The sequence below is a fragment of the Ceratotherium simum genome, chromosome 24, assembly GCF_057802395.1.
Source record: "Ceratotherium simum simum isolate JZ-2026a chromosome 24, ASM5780239v1, whole genome shotgun sequence".
NCBI classification, from domain to species: domain Eukaryota; kingdom Metazoa; phylum Chordata; class Mammalia; order Perissodactyla; family Rhinocerotidae; genus Ceratotherium; species Ceratotherium simum.
In genome coordinates this window covers 40403964-40425474 of record NC_141923.1, presented here as the reverse complement: position 1 = coordinate 40425474, position 21511 = coordinate 40403964, and the positions used below count along the sequence as shown (strand labels likewise).

Here is a 21511-nt window from a genome sequence, read left to right as displayed (position 1 = left end):
AAAAACAGGTTTTGGGCCAGATTTGGCCTAGAGTCATAGTTTGTCGACCCCTGCTCCAAATAAAAGAAATAGATGGTTATTTCTTTAACCTGATTTTAAAAAGAGTGAATGTTGTGTGCTGTGTGTCCGTGCGTTATTAGCCTAAAAGCCACCTCATGTTTATTGATAGTACATAGAAATATCACAATTTTATGTAACATTGCTCTTGAAGGGCTAGTCATAATTAGGCAGGAGAGTGAAGTGAGATATCAGAAAGAAAGGCTACAAAATTATCATGATTTGAAAATGACTGATTTTACACCTAAAGAGTATCCTAAAGAGAATTTGGGGTAAAAAAAAATTAGGAACAAAAAATTTAGTCGGGGCTACCACTGCAGACCTTACAGAAATTAAAAGGATAATAAGGAAAAATTATGAATAATTTTATGCAGATAAGTTAGCTTAGATAAAATGGATATATTTCTTAAAAGACACACATTTCTGAAACTAACACAAAGAAATAGAAAATCTGAGTCATTCTATGTTTACTAAAGAAATTAAATCCCCAGATGGCTTCACTGGGAATCCTAGCAGACATTTAAGAAAGGAATCCTCTTCTTTAAGAAAGTACGAGGGAACACTTCCCAGCTTATTGACATTATAAGAAAAGAAGACTAAAGAACATACATGTAAAAATCCTCATGAACATACGTGTAAAAATCCCTCATGAACATACATGTAAAAATCCTTACAAAATATTAGCAAATTGAATCCAACAATGTATTAAAAGGATAATTATTATGACAAACTAGGGTTTACTCCAGGAGTATAAGGTTGGTTTAACATTAAAAATAAACCAACATAGGGGCCGGCCCCGTGGCTTAATGGTTAAGTGCACGTGCTCCGCTGCTGGCAGCCTGGGTTTGGATTCCGGGCGTGCACTGACGCACCGCTTCTCCGGCCATGCTGAGGCCGCGTCCCACATACAGCAACTAGAAGGATGTGCAACTATGACATACAACTATCTACTGGGGCTTTGTGGGAAAAATAAATAAAATAAAAATAAAATCATAAAAAAAAAAAATAAACCAACATAATTCCCCATATTAGCAGAATAAAGGAAAAAAACTATGTAATCATTTCAGTATATGTAGACAAAATATTTGACAAAATCCAGCATCTATTCATGATAAAAACTCTGAGCAAATTAGGGTTAGAAGGGAACTTCCTCAACCTGATAAAGGCCTTCTATGAAAAACCCACAGCTAACATCATACTTAATAGTAAAACAGTGCTTTCCTCCGAAAATTGGGAACAAGGCAAGGATGCCTGCTCTCATTGCTCCTATCATTCTGGAGGTCCTAGCCGATACATTAAGGCAAGAAAATGAAATAATAGACATTTAGATTGGAAAGGAAGAAATAATACTGTGTCTGTTTGCAAATGTAGTTATTTTTTACACAGAAAATCTCCCGAAATCTACACAGTAACTACCAGGACTAATAAGTGAGTTTAATAATGTCACAAGAGGGGCCAGCCCGGGGGCATAGCAGTTAAGTGCTCGCACTCCACTTCCGCTTCCGCGGCAGCCCGGGGTTCGCAAGTTGGGGTCCCGGGCGCACACCAGTGCACCGCTCATCAAGCCATGCTGTGGCGGTGTCCCATATAAAGTGGAGGAAGATGGGCATGGATGTTATCCCAGGGCCAGTCTTGCTCAGAAAAAAGAGGAGGACTGGCATCTGATGTTAGCTCAGGGCTAATCTTCCTCACACACACACAAAAAATATAAGGTCACAAGGTACAGGGTTAGTATTTATACTAACCCAGAATAATTAGAAATTGAAAATTTTTTTAAAAGTATAATAGCAAAAACACAAACTACTTCTTTATGTAGGTAACAAAATATGTGCAGGATCTGAAAACTATAAAACGATGAAAGAAATCAAAGATTTAAATAAATAGAGAGGTATATGGTCTGCATAGATTAGAAGACTGGATATTGTTAAAAATCCAGCTAATCCTAAATTGTTCTGTAGATTAAATGCAATCCCAGTAAAAAAATCCCAACAGGGTTATTTTGTATAAATTAACAAGCTGGTTGTTAAGTAGATGTGGAAATGCAAAGAGAGTAGAGTAGCCAAAACAGTTTTGAAAAATAACTAGAAAGCTTCAGAACTCAAGACAATGTGCTGTGAAAAGACAGACACACAGCTCAATGGAAAAGAATAGAGAATCTAGAAATAGATCCATACGTATATGGTTTTATTTTCAATAAAGGTGCAAAGGCAATTCAATGGAGAAAGGATATTCTTCAATAAATGGTAATGATATATTTTATATTCATATGAAAAAACAGATCCTCATCTCATACCTCACATCATAAACAAAAATTAATTCAAAATGGATCATAGACCTAAAATTAAACTTAAAATTATAAAACTTGAAGAAGAAAACATAGAAAATGTGATCTTGGGTTGGGCAGATTTTTTTTTTCTTTTTTCTCCCCAAAGCCCCAGTACATAGTTGTATATCATAGTTGTAGAGTTGTAGCTCTTCTATATGGGAAGCCGCCTCAGCATGGCTTGATGAGTGGTGAGTAGGTCCACGCTCAGGATCCAAACCAGCGCACCTCAGGCTGCCAAAGCAGAACGCACGAACTTAACAGCTACGCCACTGGGCTGGCCCTGGGCAAAGATTTTTTTATGTGACAAAAAACACAAGCCATAAAAGAAAAAAAATTGATAAATTGGACTTCCTCAAAATTAAAATTCTTTGGAAGACACTGTTAAGAAAATGAAAAGACAAGCCACAGACTGGGAGAAAGTATTTGCAAAATACAAACCTGATAAAGGTCTTATATCCAGAATATATAAAGAACTCTCAAAACTCAGTAATAAATAAACAACCCAATTAAAAAAATGAGTAAAAGATCTGAATAGGCATTTCACTAAAGAAAATATGTGGATGGCAAATAAACACATGAAAAGATGCTCAACATCTTTAGTTATTAGGAAAATGCAAATTAAAACTACAGTAATCAACTATTCCCTGACAGAATGGCTATAAGACCAAAAAACACAAAACAGAACATTTGGAACCTTCTGGTGGGTATCCAAAATGGTATAGTCACTTTGGAAAACTGGCAGTTTCTAATAAAGTTAAATATACTTGCATATGACCCAGCAGTCCTACTCGCGAGAAATGAAAACTTACCAAAGAGAAATGAAATGAATGAAATGAAATGAAAACTTATATTCACACAAAAATTTCTATGCAAAACTTTATAGTGGTTTTATTTGTAATTGTGAAAAATTGCCAACAGCCTAAATATCTTCAGCTGGGCATAGGATAAATACACTGTAGTATAATCATACAGGGGAATACTACTCATCAATAAAGGAACTGATACGTATAATAACATGTATGGATGAATCTCACATGCATTGTGCAGAGTGAAAGAAGCGAGACACAAAAGGCTACATACTATATGATTCCATTTATAAGACATTCTGGAAAAGGCAATTGATAAGAACAGAAAACAGATCATTGGTTGGTAGGAATTAGAGGTGGAGGGAGGTTTTGACTGCAAAAGGGCACAAGGGAAATTTTTGGCATCAGAGAACTGTTGTGTGTTTTGGTTGCAGTGGGGATTGCACAGCTATGCATTTGTTCCAACTTCTAGATCTGTACGTTAAAAATGGCAAATTTTATTATATGTTAGTAATACTTAACAAATCTGACAAACAACCAAAACAAAACCAAACCAGAAGACGTGAGGAAAAGATTGATGAGTTTGATTATATTTAAAAAATTAACTTCTGGTAGATTAAAATATCTTTTTCTGAGGTATCAAAGATACTTAGGTTTAGAAGCCTGCACAAAAATTTTTTATTAATAATCAACCTGACTTCATACGAGCATAGCAGAGAGGTAAGCTGGTCAAGCTGCCTTCTCACATGCTGGAAAACAAGCTTCTTCCTGTGGTTGAGGGACAGAGGAGGAGCAAGTGCAAGATGGGGAAGGAGAGAGTGCAAGTTCCTTTTCATGGTAAATGTTTGACTGGCACAACTTATGAAACATCACTTCCTCCACAAGCCATATTTTATTACTTAATGTAGTTACCCAAAACATTTTCATAAACTCTGAAATTAATTTTTAAGGGACAGATTCTTTAGCACATCTGAGATCAGTTATTGAATTTACCAAGGTGCGCCAGTGAAGATTTAACCCTTGAGAAAGAAAATACAATAAAATATCTTATCGTAGCTCCACTGTTATAGCTAACCAGTTTTGTAGCTCAGAAGGTACTGTAAGTACTCTGAAGCAGAGGTAATTCGTTATTCTCTACCTCAATAAAGATCCAAGTGCTGACTTCATAGTTTCTCTTTAATCAAAAGTTCACTTCCTTAAAGTAGAAAATTATTTTTGATTTCATAATGTTTTAAAAAAGAGGCACTGTATATTCCATAAAATGAGAAAGATCTTGCAAAACCAGGCCAGCCTGGTGGTGCAGTGGTTAAGTTCGCATGCTCTGCTTTGGCGGCCCGGGGTTCACAGGTTCAGATTCCGGGCACAGACCTACACACCGCTCATCAAAGCCACGCTGTGGCGGCATCCAAAATAGAGGAAGATGGGCATGGATGTTAGCTCAGGGCCAATCTTCCTCAGCAAAAAGAGGAAGATTGGCAATGAATGTTAGCTCATGGCCAATCTTCCTCACACACACACAAAGATCTTGCAAAAACATTTTCAGCACATATGATAATGTTAAAATTTCTGATTTTATGAGAGCTCTTATTTAAGAAAAAGGCCACCACCCAGTAGAAAAAAGGGGCTTAGGACACAAACAGGCAATTCACAACAAAATTAATTTCATTAATAATTAAATGTAAATTAAAACATGATTTTTATATAATTTATTAGATTGACAAAGATTAAAGATAACTGAATAGCATTGATATTGAAAGTTTGAGGAGATAAAATCTGAATTTAAGTGGGAATATAAACTGGCATGTCCTTTTCAGAGAGCAATTTGGAATTACCATCAAAATTTTAAATGTGCATGCCTTTTAACTTAGCACTTCAGTTTCTAGGAACTTATCCTTTACAAGTGACAGAAACAGGACATTCATTGCACGATTATTTGAAATGGCAGACTGTAAACAAATCAAGTGTATAACGTTGAAAAATTGGGTACATAAAATTTTTGTTAGTCCATATCTTTTGCAGTTGTTAAAAAACTGGAGAAAGTTCCATATATACTGACATAAAAATATGTCCAAAATATATCGATACATTGCTTAGTGAAAATGTCTTTTTAAAGAAGACTATGATTTAATTTCTGTTAATAAACATGTGTAGACACAAATGCAATGTATATCATTGAAGAAATCTAGGAGCCTATTAAGTATTAACAGTGGTTAATTCTCAGTGATAGGAGCCTGAGAAATTTACAATTCCATTAATCTCTGTAATGTTTGAATTTTATGATAACCATATGTTCCTTTAGTAGTCAGAAAAAAATCCAAAGATTTAAAAAAGATAAAATAAATGTAACAGTAATTCTGTAGACCAACACAAGTAGAGGGATTGGCATGAAAAAAGGCAAAGTATTTGGAAGTATAGAGTGAGGTGTCCATTTTGCCTGGATTATAAAGGATGTGTCAAGGAGTTACTGGGTTTTGTGTTTTTTTTGAGGAAGATTGGCCCTGAGCTAACATCTGTTGCCAATCTTCCTCTTTATTTATTTTTTTTGCTTGAGGATTGTCCCTGTGCTAACATCTGTGCCAGTTTTCCTGTATTTTGTATGTGGGTCACTGCCACAGCATGGCTTGATGAGCAGTGTGTAGGTCTGCACTTGGGATCTGAATCGCGAACCCTGGGCCGCCACTCAAGCAGAGTGCGCAAACTTAACCAGTACACTACCGGGCTGGCCCCAGGAGTTACTATTAATAATGTAGAAAATATGTTGAGGATTATCTTGTGACCAGGCCTTAAATGTGGAACCACGAAGTTTAGACTTAATTTGGTAGGCAGAGGGGAGTCATCTGAGACCTCTGAGCAAGAAAGTGGCATGACCAATTTCCTTTGAAGAAAATCAGTCTGGGAGTAGTTGGTAGGTAGGTGGGAACAAACTGAAAATAGGAACACTAAGTAAAAGGCTGTTGAGGGGTAATGACTATCTGGCCAGGTGGTTGTAGGAATTAGAGAAGCAGACTAACAGATATGAGAGCCAGTGTGTATCTACAGGTAACCAAATACAGAGGCTGATGGAGAGGGATGAGACAAGGAGGCTTAATGCCTGAGCAGCTGAGGGAACATTGGTGCCTTGAACAGAAATAAGGATCACGGGTTGAAGATTTCCTTTGGGGGAGGGTTTGCCCCAATCTGCCCTTCCAGACTCAATTCCCGTAATAGCTGTCTAGCACATGAATAGGTGCTCGGTAGAGTGATTGGATTTACCTAAGTTTGTGCTATTTAAGCTACAGTATACCTGTTCACCATTCCTAGAATATGACATGCATGTTTTGGGAAGGACATCAGTAATAGTAATGATGATATGATGGTGAAGATGATAGGAGCTATTATTTATGTAACACTTATTATCTGCCAAACTTTTCACATGTCCAAGGTCACCTAGCTAATAAATCCAGCTGAGACTTGAGTGGCAGCCTGTCTGAATCCAAGCCTGAATCTTTAACTGCTATCCTTGCTGTCTCTCGGGTAATTGGAAATGTGGATCTGGAGCTCAGATTAGACATGCACTTAAGTCATAGTGTAGCTGCATGTCTAGTAATCATTGGTTTTGAGATGAGCAATAATCTATTACTTACAATTGCATACTGCACAGTTGGCTTTGAGCATAGTACAGCTCTCCATTTGACACCCTCTGGGGAGTTAGTTTTGTGGATAACTGAGGTTAATGATTTAAATGTCAAAATTTACTTTTTAAAAGTTTAATTACTCTGGTTGGTATCTTTCTAAACATATTATAGTCATCTTTATATGTTTAAGTTTTCTGCAATGTGCATTTATCATTTTTATAATTATAAAAATACTAACATATATTTTATGCTCTCCTATTTTCTAGAACTATATATCCTGAACATAATTTTTTCTTTATGACTCAGGGTTATCATCATGAGCATACTATTTTTGCTGGGTTTTAGAATATAATGATCCTATCAAGAAATATGTTAAGTGTAGGGGGCAGTTTATACTTATGTCTTCTTGCTGCAGTACTTTGTCAGTTCTGTCTTATTTTTTAAAAATAGTGGCTCTGTCACATTTGTTGTGGTGGGTGTCTTGCTGCTCTCAGTGTGCAGGCCTGTAGCAATTTTTTTGCCCTTTTGCTGCTTCTTAACTGTAATGGTTTAAGAAATTGGTTAGCCATTCACTTCAGTTTTATTTAAAATAAATGTTATCAGGTTGTGGATAAAGGCTTGAGGAACATACCTGTAAGTTCATTGAGCTTTATTTAATATGTGGACTTTGAGATAAACATCCTGAAGTTCTGTGTGCTCACTTTTGGTTCCTGGCTGCATGATCGGTGGTGGGTGAAACATTGTATTTGTTTCTTTAAGAGCCTTTAGAGAACATTGCTTTTTATTTTTTAAACTTATTCATTTAATGGAGAAATAGAGCTCTAAAATATAGTTAATCATCATGTGACTAGATGAAGGTTTATTTCTCAGCTGTCAGTTTTTAACTCAGAAATCGTTCCCTTGACATTGTTGGATAGATTCTGTTAGGTTGTAAATGTGGATTTTAAAAAATCATTAATAACTGATATGGATGGACATGGCTAAAAGATTGTGAAGAACAATATTAGTAATTTTGGGTAGATTGTACTGATTATAATTTTGTGAGCAACTGAAAAATTTTATATGTTCAAAGTCTAAAAAAACATGATTATATATGGAAAGAGATTTTCTAAAAGATTATCTATCATCTTAAAAATCATGTAAGAAATTATTGGAATTAATACTTAGGACTTACAAGTAAAGGTAAAGTTCTGTTTTAATGACTTAATGGGAAATTGGTATTATTTTATCAAGTTTAATTGTGTTTAAAATGTAAGCTTATTGCTACAGTTTACTTAACTCCGTTGTAGAGCAATCTCTTCCTTCCATAAAATCCACCCCCTATTAAGATCCCAGCATACATGTGTTGAGAGCAGAGGGTTTAAGCTCATTTTCATTTAATTTCTTGCCTCGTGTGCTGACTGGTACTTATTAACATATGTGCTCTATGAAATATTGTGTTATAAAATAGTTGAGTCCGTATTTGATCACTTAATATTTATTGAGGCTTTACTATATGCCAGGCACTCTCTAAGATGCTGGAGATAACATCAGCTTCAACCAACCAGGCTCTGTCCTTGGGAAACTTCTTAGAGGGAAGATGCAGACTACTAAGAAAGAAATTAATCTGTTATATATCAGGTGGTCAAGTGTTGTGAAGAATCAGGGTGATTGTGTGGGGGTTGCTGCTGGGACATGGAAGTTAGGTGCTAAATGAGACCTGATATGACAATGGTCTTTGATAAATTTGAAGAGGATATTTCTTGAGGCAACAGAAGGTTGATGCAGAAAACCTCCAATGTTTTAGAAAATGGAAAGTCAGTGGCACATTATGACCAGAGAAATATATCTTGTGGAGCGTACGTGGTGATAAAAGAAAGTGTGTCTGCATTCAAAAACAAGGCTATTAACTTTAAAATTACATTTGTGATTAATTAATAAAATTGAAGTAACAAACGTCATTATTCCCTGATGTCGACAGGTGTAACCGTGCCGTATGTGATAAGGACGGAATAAGATAGCTGTGTTTGGCTGAGTTTGTTTCTTCCCTTTTCTTTCATTTTCTTTATGTTAGTGGAAGAATTAGAGATTATTTTCAAAGCATAGATAAAAATATATTAATACTTTAAAAAATATGTATTTTAAAATGCATATTTCTGTTTACCATTACAAGTTTAGCTTTCAATTTAAACATCTAATTTTTATGTTGTTGCAGTAATGCCATTATTTGTGTAAAAATTTTTCTCAAAGATAACATTCTTTGTTTTCATATAAAATTATTTTTCCAACTGTTTTCAGATGATATGCAGAATGTACATAAGGAAGATAAATCTTTAAGTCTGAGTATGCCTGTAATTACGGAAGAGGAAGAGGATAATGCAAGTTTTAGTGAAACAGGTACAGATGAAATTTTGTCAAACTACTGAAGGAAAGTTATGCTCGTGGAGCATCGAGGGTTAGAACCCTTGAAGATCATGACACTTGGCTGTGTGTTCTTGTGACGCTTTGGCACCTTGAAAGATTTTAGTATTAATCATACCGTTAATCATGACACTTAAAGTAAATTATAATACAATAAATGAATGGATATGGAGAGGCTGGTGGAGGTTGGTGGAGGTGAGAGGTGATAGGGAAAAATATCCTTATCAGTAAGTGAATATCCCTTGTCATGAGGGTGTCTGGTCTGGAATGTATTCCTAACTAAAAGCAAGGTTCACAAAATATGAATTTCTGGATATAACTTAAAAGTGAAGATTTTATTGTTAAAAAGTATTTATTTCAAATTCTAGTAAATGTAAATTTTTCACCTATGAAATGACAGTTGTAACTAAATAGTGGTATATTGCACAATATGAATTAAGATAGCTATACCTTTTAGTATTGCTGTGGTTTTCATAATTTGAGTATTAAACAATAGTTTAAATAACTATTTTCAGTAATAATTATAGTATTACAGAGAATAAGTTATATTTAGCAGGCTAGGCTCGATAATTAGTAATCAGTGATAATGGATATGATAACGTGTATAATGATAATGAATATAATGTGTATTAAGAATACTGCCTAATGACTTTTTTTCATTTTAGCTCTATATTCACTCAGCAAGCATTTACTGAGTGCCTATTGTGTTTCAGGCACTTAGCTAGGTACAGGGATATAAAGATACATCCTATAAGAATTTAAGAACCATTTTATTTTGATCACAGGGACTGTAGATCTGAGCACGGTGACTGGCCATAGTGGACTAAGTAAATATTTGTTGAATGAAGCAGATCAGTCGGTGCCCCCAAGGACCTTCCAGTTTAGGGTGGGAGAGAAACAACTAAACTACATTATAGCAAAGAGAAACAAAGTGCTATAGAAGCATATAGAAGATAAAGAATAGACAATTAAAGGGCATATTTGTTTCTTCAGAAATCTGAGAGCTTCTGTGGTTGGCCTAAAACAGTTCTTTACAATTTTGTGGTGAGTTTTGGACTGAATTTTCTCTCCGGTCTTGATTGGTGGCTTTTATTGTGAGTGAACAATTAAACACACACACATACATCTTTAAAGCTACTTGGCAAGTCCCATTCCAAAATCTGTCAGCTTGTGATTTTTAAAAATTTGGTTTTCATCAAATTATAATTACATATGTACATAGTTTAACAACTCAAGTAATTTTATAATACTCATTATAAGAAACCAGTCTTCTGACTCTGACTCCCATTTCTTACTCCCCAGAGACAACCGCTTTTAACTCTTTACTAATTATTTTGGTATTTACCTCTATGTCTCTAAATAACATATTTATATCGCCACTTCTTCATATTTTAGTTCTGTGGATTATCTGTTGACTTCCCACTACGGAAGGCAAGGATTTAGTTCTCTTTAATATATTCTTCACCTCCCACCCCAAACACATGTATACTTCTCACCCCCACCCTCCCAATATAAGTGTTATTTTAGTTAGATTAGTATTAGTATTTTAGTATATGTTAGTATAGACTAGTATTAGATTAGTATTCAGCATTTACAAAACATTATTGACAGCAGGGCCATGTCATATACTATGATTCTTAATCAGTATATTTATTGTTTTCCCTAGAGAATTAAAAACTTTTCTTTGCCTTATTAATTAATTCATTTTTTTCTATGTACTTATCACTCACTTATCCCCAAAGTCTTCTTCGGTTATGTAAATGTCCTCTTGGTACATTCCAACACATTAGGCTTTTTCTCAGTTTCGTCTGTTTAAAGAAGCCTCCTCCAAACCTCTGACCTGCCTCACTCTGGGCAGTTTGCTCTCAGCCTGCGCCCTCTGTCCTGGCTGCAGCTCTCTTCTGGGAGTCTGGTTTCTTTTTCTTCTTAATTTTTTCCTCGCCTTTTCTCGTTCCTTTTCCTGTCACTCCCCTCTTGTTTTTCATTGGGGGGGAATATTTCTTTTCTTTACATCTTTCATAATTTTCATGTTTTTATATCTTCTATTATTTTCTTTGTTTTTAATGATCAGTAACTTTTAGGTTCACAACTGTTTCTAGATGGACACTTATTTGAGTGTTGGTTATGGCATCTGCTGTGATAGCCAAAAAACTGTATGGTACTAGTGTTTTGGGTTACATTTTCAGGTTTAATTGAAATGAAATTGAAATCTTAGTCACTTTATCTCTTTTAGCACTGGCCAAGATACGTTTCAGATCTGGCACTCTGGGTCCATGGTAAATATGGGGTGGGCATACCCCTATGAAACAAATTTAGAGTAGCTTATTTTAAGTAGGATTTAGGATGACTAGGATCTACATTGGTAAGTTTTCAACTGCAGTATCATTTTGAAGAAAACAATCCTGTGTGTGTCAGGTTTCAAGTTTTTCATTGAGCCTTTGCTGTGAAGGCATTCCTCCTGTTACCCCAGTTAGACATCTATACAGTTTAAATGTGTTATCAGTAATATTATTGTTTTTAGATCTGACAGGCTTCTTACTTTTATGTCTTTAGAGTTTACTACACTCAAGAGGAAAAGAAAACACAGAACAAAGAGCCTGGTGTCGAGTTCTTAATTGTGAGCTTTCTGACAGACGAGAAGATTTATATTTTGTGTATTGCACAGGAAGACTGCCAGTATTAAAAATAATTCTTCTGGGAAACTGTAGGTTATTTCTTTGAAATGGCAATACTTTAATACAGTTCTAGAATAAAAGTACAAAAAATTAGAGTAAGACTTCACTCTGAAATTTAATTTTAATATTTTCTTGTATGAAATCTGCATCATTGGAGATGTATGAAATCTGTATCATTGGAGATAAGATTTGGATTTAGAATATAATAGAAATAATACTGTTATTTGCAGATTATTATTATTTCTTACCACTTTAGTGGTATTATACTGTCTTAGTACAGTTGTGGTAATATTAACTATTCACTTTAAAATCTTTTTTCTTGAAATATTAATGTATTACATGTAAATGGCTAATTTTGTATCTACAGTCTAGTAATGTATTTTTTTTATGATGTATGTGAACTATTTGTATATTGTATGGTTAAGTGCAATTAAGTTTTTGCCTTACTTGCTTTATTTTTTAGTGTATGAAACTTACATAATCAGTAACTTATGTGATTGATAACTTAGGAAGCTCAGTTTCTACTTTTGCAGTCAATTAAGTATTCTTTAGTGCTTGTTTTAAAGCTCCCCTTGACCTAACGTTTATGTATGTGCACATGTATGTTTGTGTATGTATAGATATATGTATGTGTCCATATATATGTATACATATGATATGATTAGTCAATACAAGTACAACATATAAGTACTGATTATTTCTAATAAAACCTTTAAAAGTGGTAATGTAAATTCCAGAATGTGTCTGTGATACAGAATAGTTGGTACTTACAGAAAAAAGTTCTGTAGCTTCATGAATATGCCTCTCTGTTAATCTCATTTGAGACATTTAAGTGGAGATTACTTGAGCCATGTTGTTTGAATTGCTGCCAATAGCAGACCATCTCCGTATCCTGTGGCTGGCTCAGCCTATCTTACAGTTGATTATACTCCCTGTTGTTTTCCAGCATCGTCTATTCAGGAATTCTGCAAATGTCCTATGAGTGAAAATATGTGATATCTTTTAAAATCAAAATACTAATGCTAGCCCAGATAAAATTTTCATTTATTAGAATTTATGCTTTCACATTAGCAGCTAAACAAAATTGTTTCCCTTGACTGACTTCAGATGTTTCTGGGAATAAATGGGGCAGTTTTCATAATGTGGACATTGGGCAGAGCTTCGGGGATTTAAATATTCTAGGGTTGGGGCACTCAGAGGCAGGGAACCATTATTGGCCACTTGTATACCAGGTTATTTGCTAGAACTTGTCTGATCACTAAAGTTTACAAACCTTGTACAGCTTACACAGTGAGTTGCCCTCTATGTTTTCACAACAGTGCTTTTAAAATACAAAGTATCATTTCACTTGTACAATGAAGAAACTGTACCTCAGGATGGTAAGTGCCTTGCCCACATTCACAAAGTTAGTAAGTGATGCATCTGGGATTCAAACACAGGGCTCTGGCCTATAATTCAGTGTCATTTTATTTTATTTATTTATTTTTTTGATTTTATTTATTTATTTATTTTTCCCCCCAAAGCCCCAGTAGATAGTTGTTGCTATCTACTAGAAGGATAGATCCTTCTAGTTGCTGTATGTGGGACGCAGCCCCAGCACGGCCGGAGAAGCGGTGCGTCGGTGCACGCCCGGGATCCGAACCTGGGCTGCCAGCAGTGGAGCACGCTCACCTAACCGCTAAGCCATGGGGCCGGCCCCTTCAGTGTCCTTTTATATGAGCCAACAGAAATGGAAATCCAGAGGGATAGTTTTGACTGCAAGCAATAAATCCCGCTTCAAAATGACTTCAACAATAAAGAAAGTTTAATTTAAAACCAGTTGAGTCTCAATGCGGGCTGGCTCTGGGTTTTATAGTACATCAGTTCCATGATGGCTTCATATACCCAGGGTTGGGTCTTCAGGGCAAGCTTGATATCACTGTAGGGAACTATTCACCAGCCAAGTTCCCAGCCAAGGGCCAACCTTGCAAGCAAACCTTTCTAAGGATGGCAGTCTCAGGCCTCATTTGTTGCCTCTTCTGCACAGGTCCATTTCATTTTCACTATTTCAAACAATGCTGTGTTGAGCTTTGTGTGTATACCTTGGCTCACTTATGTTGGTATTTCTGTTGGATAAATCTGCATGTGAATTTTCTTGTCAGCATGTATATATAAAATTTTGTTAATTATTACCAAATGGAACTCCAAAAAGACCGCCAATTTACATTCCTACTAAGTATTTGCAAGGGACCCTCCATTACACTGGTAATCAATCTTTGTAATTGTTCAGTTGAATACAGCCTGAATCTTAACAGCAGAAAATGTAGAAAGAGAAAAGTAACAACATTGTGCTAAGCGATGTGAGTTGTCACATGGTCACATGGGGCAGAGTGCAGGGCTTTAGCTGAGAGCAAGTCTGTCATGAACATATTTTGAAGATATGATGTGAAGCACTTGATAGATTTGCTTTAAATGTGAAATTGAAGCTTATTAAACAGTTCAAATAGAAAATATTTGTGTGTAACTGGTTTTTCAGAATTACAATGTGGTATCCAAATACTGGTTACCTATTAAGCTATTTATTGCTAACTTGATTATAATAAAATAACTGCAGTAAGTTGTAAATGCATGATTTTAATAGTCAATATTTATTAATCTTTTGTGGAGGAGGAGGGGTTATGACAGTGTTCATAAACACAAGCTATATTTTAAAACCATACCACTTTCAGAAATCTTAATATATGAAAGCATTGTTCAAAGTAGAAAATTGGAATTATAGTAGTTTTAATGTTATATACCAGGTTTACTTGGTGTATCTGAAAAACAAACAATGAATAAAAGAAGTGGAACCATAAAGAAAATGGAGCTTGTATGGATGTTTATTAGGGCAGTATTTTTCACTTTGAAAATAAAGAATTGTAATTGATTTCTTCAGAAGAAACTACCCTGGAAATGTGCAGTTTTCTGTGTGAAATAGTGTGCTGTCTTTGTTTCCTTGCCTGGTCTGTTAGGGGTTTATGTTGTAAGCACACCTAAGAGCCCATCTGGGTTTACAACCCCCTTCTCTTAATGCCTCATAGGTTTCCTAACTAAGTGGATGTATTTAATGTGGGGAATATTCCCCAACTCTGTAACACCCAATTACAGTGCTTGTTCCCTGAAACAGACACAGTTGTATCATCTGCAGGGTATTGTCTGCTGCCAAAGAGAGTGAGCCAACTTTTAGGCAAAGACTTGTCTTCTACAGGTTTTCCAGAACAGTGATACCATAGGGAAACACATTAAAAACTTTATCTAAATGGTTTGAATACTTGTAATTTTCAGACTTAGCAACTAGAAAGTCAAAAATTTGTATCCTAGTTCTGCCACTGATTCAATGTGTATCCATAAAAAAAAATTTTTTGTTTAAATCCTTTTCTCAGCTGTAAATTCAAGATAATACAGAACTATTTAACTGACTTGTCAGAAATATTAAGAACTGCATAGTGCTTTGAAAATGCAAAAATATGGATGCTAAACTTCAAAATAATTACAGCTGGAAAGTGTAAGCTTTTAAAAAGTACCTGGACGCCGAGGAAATGAAAGTGATTATTAGTGTTTAATGGGGTGATTATTCTGATGATTTTCTTCAGTCATAATAACTGAAAGCTCACGTGTTTACACATCCTCAGATTGCTATGAGACACAGCTCTCACGGCTCGGTCAACTTCAGGGGTGCCTGGTTGCCTTTTCTCAAACTGAGTTGTGTACACTATAGATCTTCTTTATAACCTGTTTTGGTTATGACAAAAAGATTCACAAATATAGAGAGAGACAAAATATCTTTAAGTGAGGTGTTTTTAAAAATGAACTTTATGACCTGAAAATTACTTTTGCTTTGATGTAAAAAGCCCAGGAAAATAAGAGTTATTAATGCCTTCCCAACTTACCCTTGACTCTTGAATTAAATTACAGATTAAAGAATGTTTTCTTTCTAAATGGCATTGAGAGGACTCTGTGGGTGCTTAGCTATTCACATTTTCATTTATCTTTTGAACAACTGTGGTAGTTTTCATTGCAAATTTAAAAAACTCTCGGTATTAAAGTAAATGCCAAAGCCTCAGGCTGTATAACCCTTTTTATGTGGTATTTTTTATGCCTGAATTATTTGGTTTAATGTGCTGTATATTGCAGGTCTGGATTTTCTTCAAGATAAGTTTGGACAGGCTCCATTAGGTTGCAAGGAACAAAGGCACATTCACCTTATCTTAAATGCTGGGGGCTCATTTTAAGAATACAGAGGACAGTAGGTGACCATCTCATCAGAGGCACAGCTTCTTGGAGAGCTGGAAAAATCGCTTTTTGTCATGTAGTGAACACAGCAGCGCAGATGGCTGCGTTGTGTCCTCATCGTCGAAATGGATGTCTATTGTTGTGTAGTCACAAGTGCTTACTCTTATGCCAGCTTCTCTCTGCCTGTTTCTCCCTCTGCTACTTCTCCTGTCTCTGAAAGAGAATCTGATTGAGTCTACTAGTTATAATCCAAAAGACAGCCCAGGTTGGGCAGAGATTCTACTGGGTCATTCTGGCTTTCCTTATGTCCAACCAAATGGCTGGCCTTAATTAGGACACAGATCCCTGGTACAATCAAGTGTGGCCAGTGTAGCAGAGTCACAAGCCACAGGGCACAGCAAGTTATGTGAAAGGACCCAACTCTGGCAGCTTTCCTTAGAAGAGGTGAGCAGTTCAGGCCTTTAGAATCTCATGGATTTCTCAGTCCAACCATGATTTGGTTAAAATGATAATGATGCTGTACATTATCATCAATATTGCAACTTTGTGAAGTAATCAAATGGCAAAAATGTTCACTTGAGAAACAGCAGCATTGCATGGTGGTTAGAGAAATTGCTCTGGGGACAGACTGCCTGGGTTTGCTCTGGGATTACAGTGTGCACCTGTGACTTAATAAAATCCACCTATAATAAGTTAGGAATGTATATCCTTCACGCAATGTAATTCCATTTAAACCCCCTTCTATCCTTTGTGATATTGTTATATATTTTACTTCTATATGTTATAAACCTCATTATACATTTTTACCTTGCTTTAAACAAAGAAAAAAATAAGAGAAGAAAAAACATATTACATTTATGCCCATATGAATCTTGTCTGGTGCTCTTTCCTTGACGCTAATCTATGCTTTCATTTGGAATACTTTTCCTTCAGTCTGAAGAACTTCTTTTAAAATTAATTTCTTGTAGCTCAGCTCTGTTGGAGACAAATTCTATCAGCTTTTGTTTGTCTGAAAATGTCTTTATTTCCCCTTCAGTTTTGAGAGACATTTTTGCTGGATTTAGAATTCTAGATTGGCAGCTTTTTTCCTTTCAGCACTTGAAAGATTGTTCCATTGTCTTCAGCCTTCACTGTTTCTGATGAGAAGTTAGTTTTCATTCTTACTGTTGTTCTCTTGCATATAATGTGTCCTTTTTCTCTGGCTGCTTTTAAGATTTTTCTCTTTATTTTTGGTTTTCAGTCGTTTGATATGATGTGCCTATGGTGGTTTATTTTCTCAGCATATCATACGTATTTTTCTGCACTGGTCTCACTCTTCTCTTTCTAGGACTCCAATTACATGTGTGTCCACTGCTTGATACTGTCTTACAGGTCATTGTGGCATTTTTCCCCCCAATAATTTTTCTCTCTATGCTTCAGACTGGATGATACCTTTTGACTTGTTTTCAAGTTCACAAATCCTTTCGTCTCATGTATTCAATCTGCTGTTAATCTCATCCAATAACTTTTAAATTTTCGATGTCAGATTTTTCAATTTTAAGATGTCCTTTTGGTTCTTATTCATGGTTTTCATATCTCCACTGAAATTCTCCATTTCTTTACCCATTATATCCATCTTTTACTACAGATTGTTTAGTATACTTACCTAGTTATTTTGAAGTCTGTGTTAGTTCAACATTAGGGTCATCAGTGTATGTGTTTCTGTTGGCTGATTTTTTTCTTTTACTATGGGTCACATTTTCCTGTTTCTTTCCCCATCTAGTAGTTTTTTATTGTGTGGTGATACATGTTAGAGACTCTGGATTCTATTATCTCCCTCTGAAGAAGGTTGACTTTCATTCTAGGAGGCAGTTAAATCACTGACAGCATCTTAGAATTGTAGAGGTTTGATTGTAGGCTTTGTTAGGCTGGATCTATTTTGGTTTTGTCCTTAGTTTTAGGGCAAGTACGTTAGTCCTGGTATGTGGCCCTTATTTCTAAGGTGTGGCCCTCCTTACGTTTTAAGGGAAAGCCTAAAGTGTTTGCCACATCCCTGTATCCTCGCAGGGCTTTAACTTTGAACTCAGGTGACCCCTGAGAAGATAGCTGCAGAAATATCTGCTCAGCACTTTCAGCCCTCCTGGAGTCAGTGGAGTTCTTGTCCTGCTCACAGCCTAAGGTGGGAGGGGATTTTACATCCACATTCTGGGCTTGTCCTCTCTGCAATTGCTCCTTTCAGGGATTCCCCATCTCAACCTCCACTCTCTGACTCCTCAGGTTAGTAAGACTCAGGCTTTCTGCCGAGTTCCCCCTGCTCCTTCCACGGTCCTGGGCATGCCCCCCAGGGGGGAGGTTGTGTATACATGGATCTCTCCTTCTTTCAAGGGTTACGTCCCCTATAGTTTTTACCATAGAAAGGAATGAGACAATAGCCTCCTGTTTACCCAGAGGTCACTGAACCTTCTTCACTGGATTTGTGCCCTGAGCATCTCCTAGGTTACCAAGATTCCACTTAGTATTCTTTGGGAGTTTATTAACTCATTTAGGTTGCCCAAGTGCTATTTGATCATAATTTAGTGTCACACTAACCTAATGGCTTGAAAAAAGTTCGTGCACTGCTGAAAATATGTTAAAAATCCCTGATTTTTCGAGGAGGTTAATCTTCCCAAAATGCTAAGCACTACAGAATAATCAAATTATGTTATTAATTTGCTTTTGGTTGCAAGCTACAAAGCCTGATCATCAGGCTAATTACAAATTATGCTATCAGGAAAACTTTTTTATATGCACCAGTGTTTTCTTACAAGCACTTTAATATGAGGCTTTAAAAAGTCTTATTTAAGATAAATAACGAAAACAACAAGAAAGAAAGCCTTCACATAATTACATTATCTACAGGCTAATTTCAAATACCTTATCACCATAGTAGTTAATTAACTGGGCTATGTTAGTTTCAGTTAACTATTTTTAGAGAAGTCAATGCCCACAAAATTTGTTGAACCTGAACTTCTCATAGTGTATAATTTAAATGAATTTTGCTAAAGTTTTACAAATTAACTTTTCCGCCTTTGTTAAATGTTTTAAATGGTTGATTTATCTTTTAGTTTCTTGCAGCACAATTGGTATATTGCCTATATTATTATACTTGGTTAACTGAAGGTATTCTCTCTGTAAACTTCAACTAGTTACCTATAAAATTTTCTCAGCAGAAACTTTTTGTATTTCATTTAAAAACTAGATACTCTGTCCTTCATTTAGAGACCATATGTCTGGAAACTCACTCTGTTTATAATTAAAGATGAATCAAGCAATCAAAAGGTATAGCTTGTCTTCTTTAGTGTTACCACTGACACCTAACAAAGTATCGAATTTCCCACAAAATTACCCATATACATATTATACCAGTAAATAACTCTGTTAGCCTTCTTTCTGAAAATCCCTTATATTTACAAATACAATTCATTCACAAAACTACACTTTATGGAATTAGGACTATATCTCTATATTATAATGTTTTTAGATCTCCGTAATTGGGACTTATTGCTTCAGAGAAGAAAATGAAAAATGCAGAATGTTTCCTGAGGGCTGTACAGATAGAAATCTTTGTCCTTTTGGTGGATTTACCCACTTTTTCTGGTATCAACTTTTGAAAAAATGAGGAGTATCTTGAGTAATTTGTACACTCAGGGTGACCACACAAAATAAAACACAGCAGGAGTGCGCTTCCAGGCAGGCCTCTGTAGGCTAGAATTTGTGGAACCAAGGGAAGCTAAGTCCAGGCCAAGCCATGGCTCTATCCATCGAGTTTTAAATATCTACTTTGTTTTTTCATTTCTGAGAGTTTTATTTACATCTGCCAGGATATTTTTGGTATTCTCTAGTTCTTTTATTTCATTAAATATTTAAAGCGTAATTATTTTACATTCTGTATCTGATAATTTCAATATCTGAAATTCAATAAATCAGTCTATTATTTGTTGTTTCTGCTAACTCACTCATGGTGGTTTTTATCCTTGTTGTTTGGTGATTTTTATTTGGAGCTCCTATTTTCTTGAATCTCACATGTGGGATCCTGTGGGCCTAATTTGGGATGCTTTCCTTTAGAGAAGACTTATGTTTACTGTTTTTTGGCGGTTTTTAGGGTGTGTGCTTGGGGATAAACAAAGCTACAACAAAGGAACATAAATATTCCCAAAGATGCAATTTCAAAGAGTGACATGAAAGGTAGTAGGGAGTAGGTATCTGATAGTTCTTATCTGATAATCTTTCTCAAGAGTTGCAAGCTAGCATGTACAAGCCATTAGCATCAAATAGCTCTAATGTTTTTATGACCCTCTTGTACATGACTTTTGTAGCTTCAGTTTCCTTTCCCCTGTATGAGGTGACAAAACATGGAACCCTGGAATGTGCGAGGAAGTGCAGATATTAGGTATAAAGAAAAACACTTGCAGGCTTTCTGTCCAGGGCTTCTTCCTATCTTGAAAGGACTAGTGAGTCTTGGGTGTATTTATTTTTATTCTCATGTTTGTGTTTTTTAGAAAAGCAAATGATCAATAAATGGCTTAAGTTTTATAATTAAAAAAAAAAGCCAGGAATACCCCTGTTCTGGTGCCTCTAAAGTCCTCGGAGTCTCAAGTTAAGCTCAAAGTTTGGTCTCTTAATCGCAGGAGTTATCAGGTCAATGCTACGTCCCTCGTCTCTGTTCTGCTTGCTTACGATTACTGCCTCCTGCCCTGCTTTCAACTCATTGTTTTCTTTTTCCTCTTGGAGATTTTCCTTACTTTCAAGTGAGTACAGAAATGCATTAAAAATTATTTTTGTGGAGCCCACTCGATGGTGTAGTGGTTAAGTTTGCACACTCTGCTTCGGCAGCCTGGGGTTCGCAGGTTCAGATCCCAGGCACAGACCTACGCACTGCTTACCAAGCCACACTATGGCAGGCGTCCCACATATAAAGTAGAGGAAGATGGGCACAGATGTTAGCCCAGGGCCAATCTTTCTCAGCAAAAAGTGGAGGATTGGCAACGGATGTTAGCTCAGAGCTAATCTTCCTCACAGACACAAAAAATTATTTTTGTAGTAATTTACCCAAGAGTGAGAATGCCCTTTGAAAGTATCTGATCTGTTATACTGCCAGAAGTGGAAGTCCCAGAAGGTATTAATTTATCACCATTTTCCAGAAGAGGAAACAAAGGCATAAAGATGGTAAGTCACTTGCCCAAGATCACAGAGCAGGTGAGTGATGAAGCCATTATGAAGCCATGTGGTTTGACGCCACACACACGTGAGTCTGAATCTCAGGGAAGAGTGCACAGAATTGTTGCAAAGAATTGGTTGTTGAGACCATGAGAGATGATAGGATACAAGGGAGTGTGTAGGATGGAGCAATAAACCAATGGAGCA

At 36.0% G+C, this 21511-nt stretch overlaps 1 protein-coding gene across 1 annotated transcript in view; it reads left to right on the top strand.

Moving 5' to 3' along the window:
- The window catches only part of SNAPC1 (small nuclear RNA activating complex polypeptide 1), a 31518-nt gene extending 16371 nt beyond the window's left edge, over window positions 1-15147 (top strand). Inside the window, exons 9-10 of the mRNA XM_004426222.3 lie at window positions 9081-9179; window positions 11757-15147. Of these exons, the coding sequence (XP_004426279.1) occupies window positions 9081-9179; window positions 11757-11818 (161 nt within the window). The 3' untranslated portion in view covers window positions 11819-15147. The remainder of the gene's footprint in view (window positions 1-9080; window positions 9180-11756) is intronic.
- Window positions 15148-21511: the final 6364 nt, after the last annotated feature.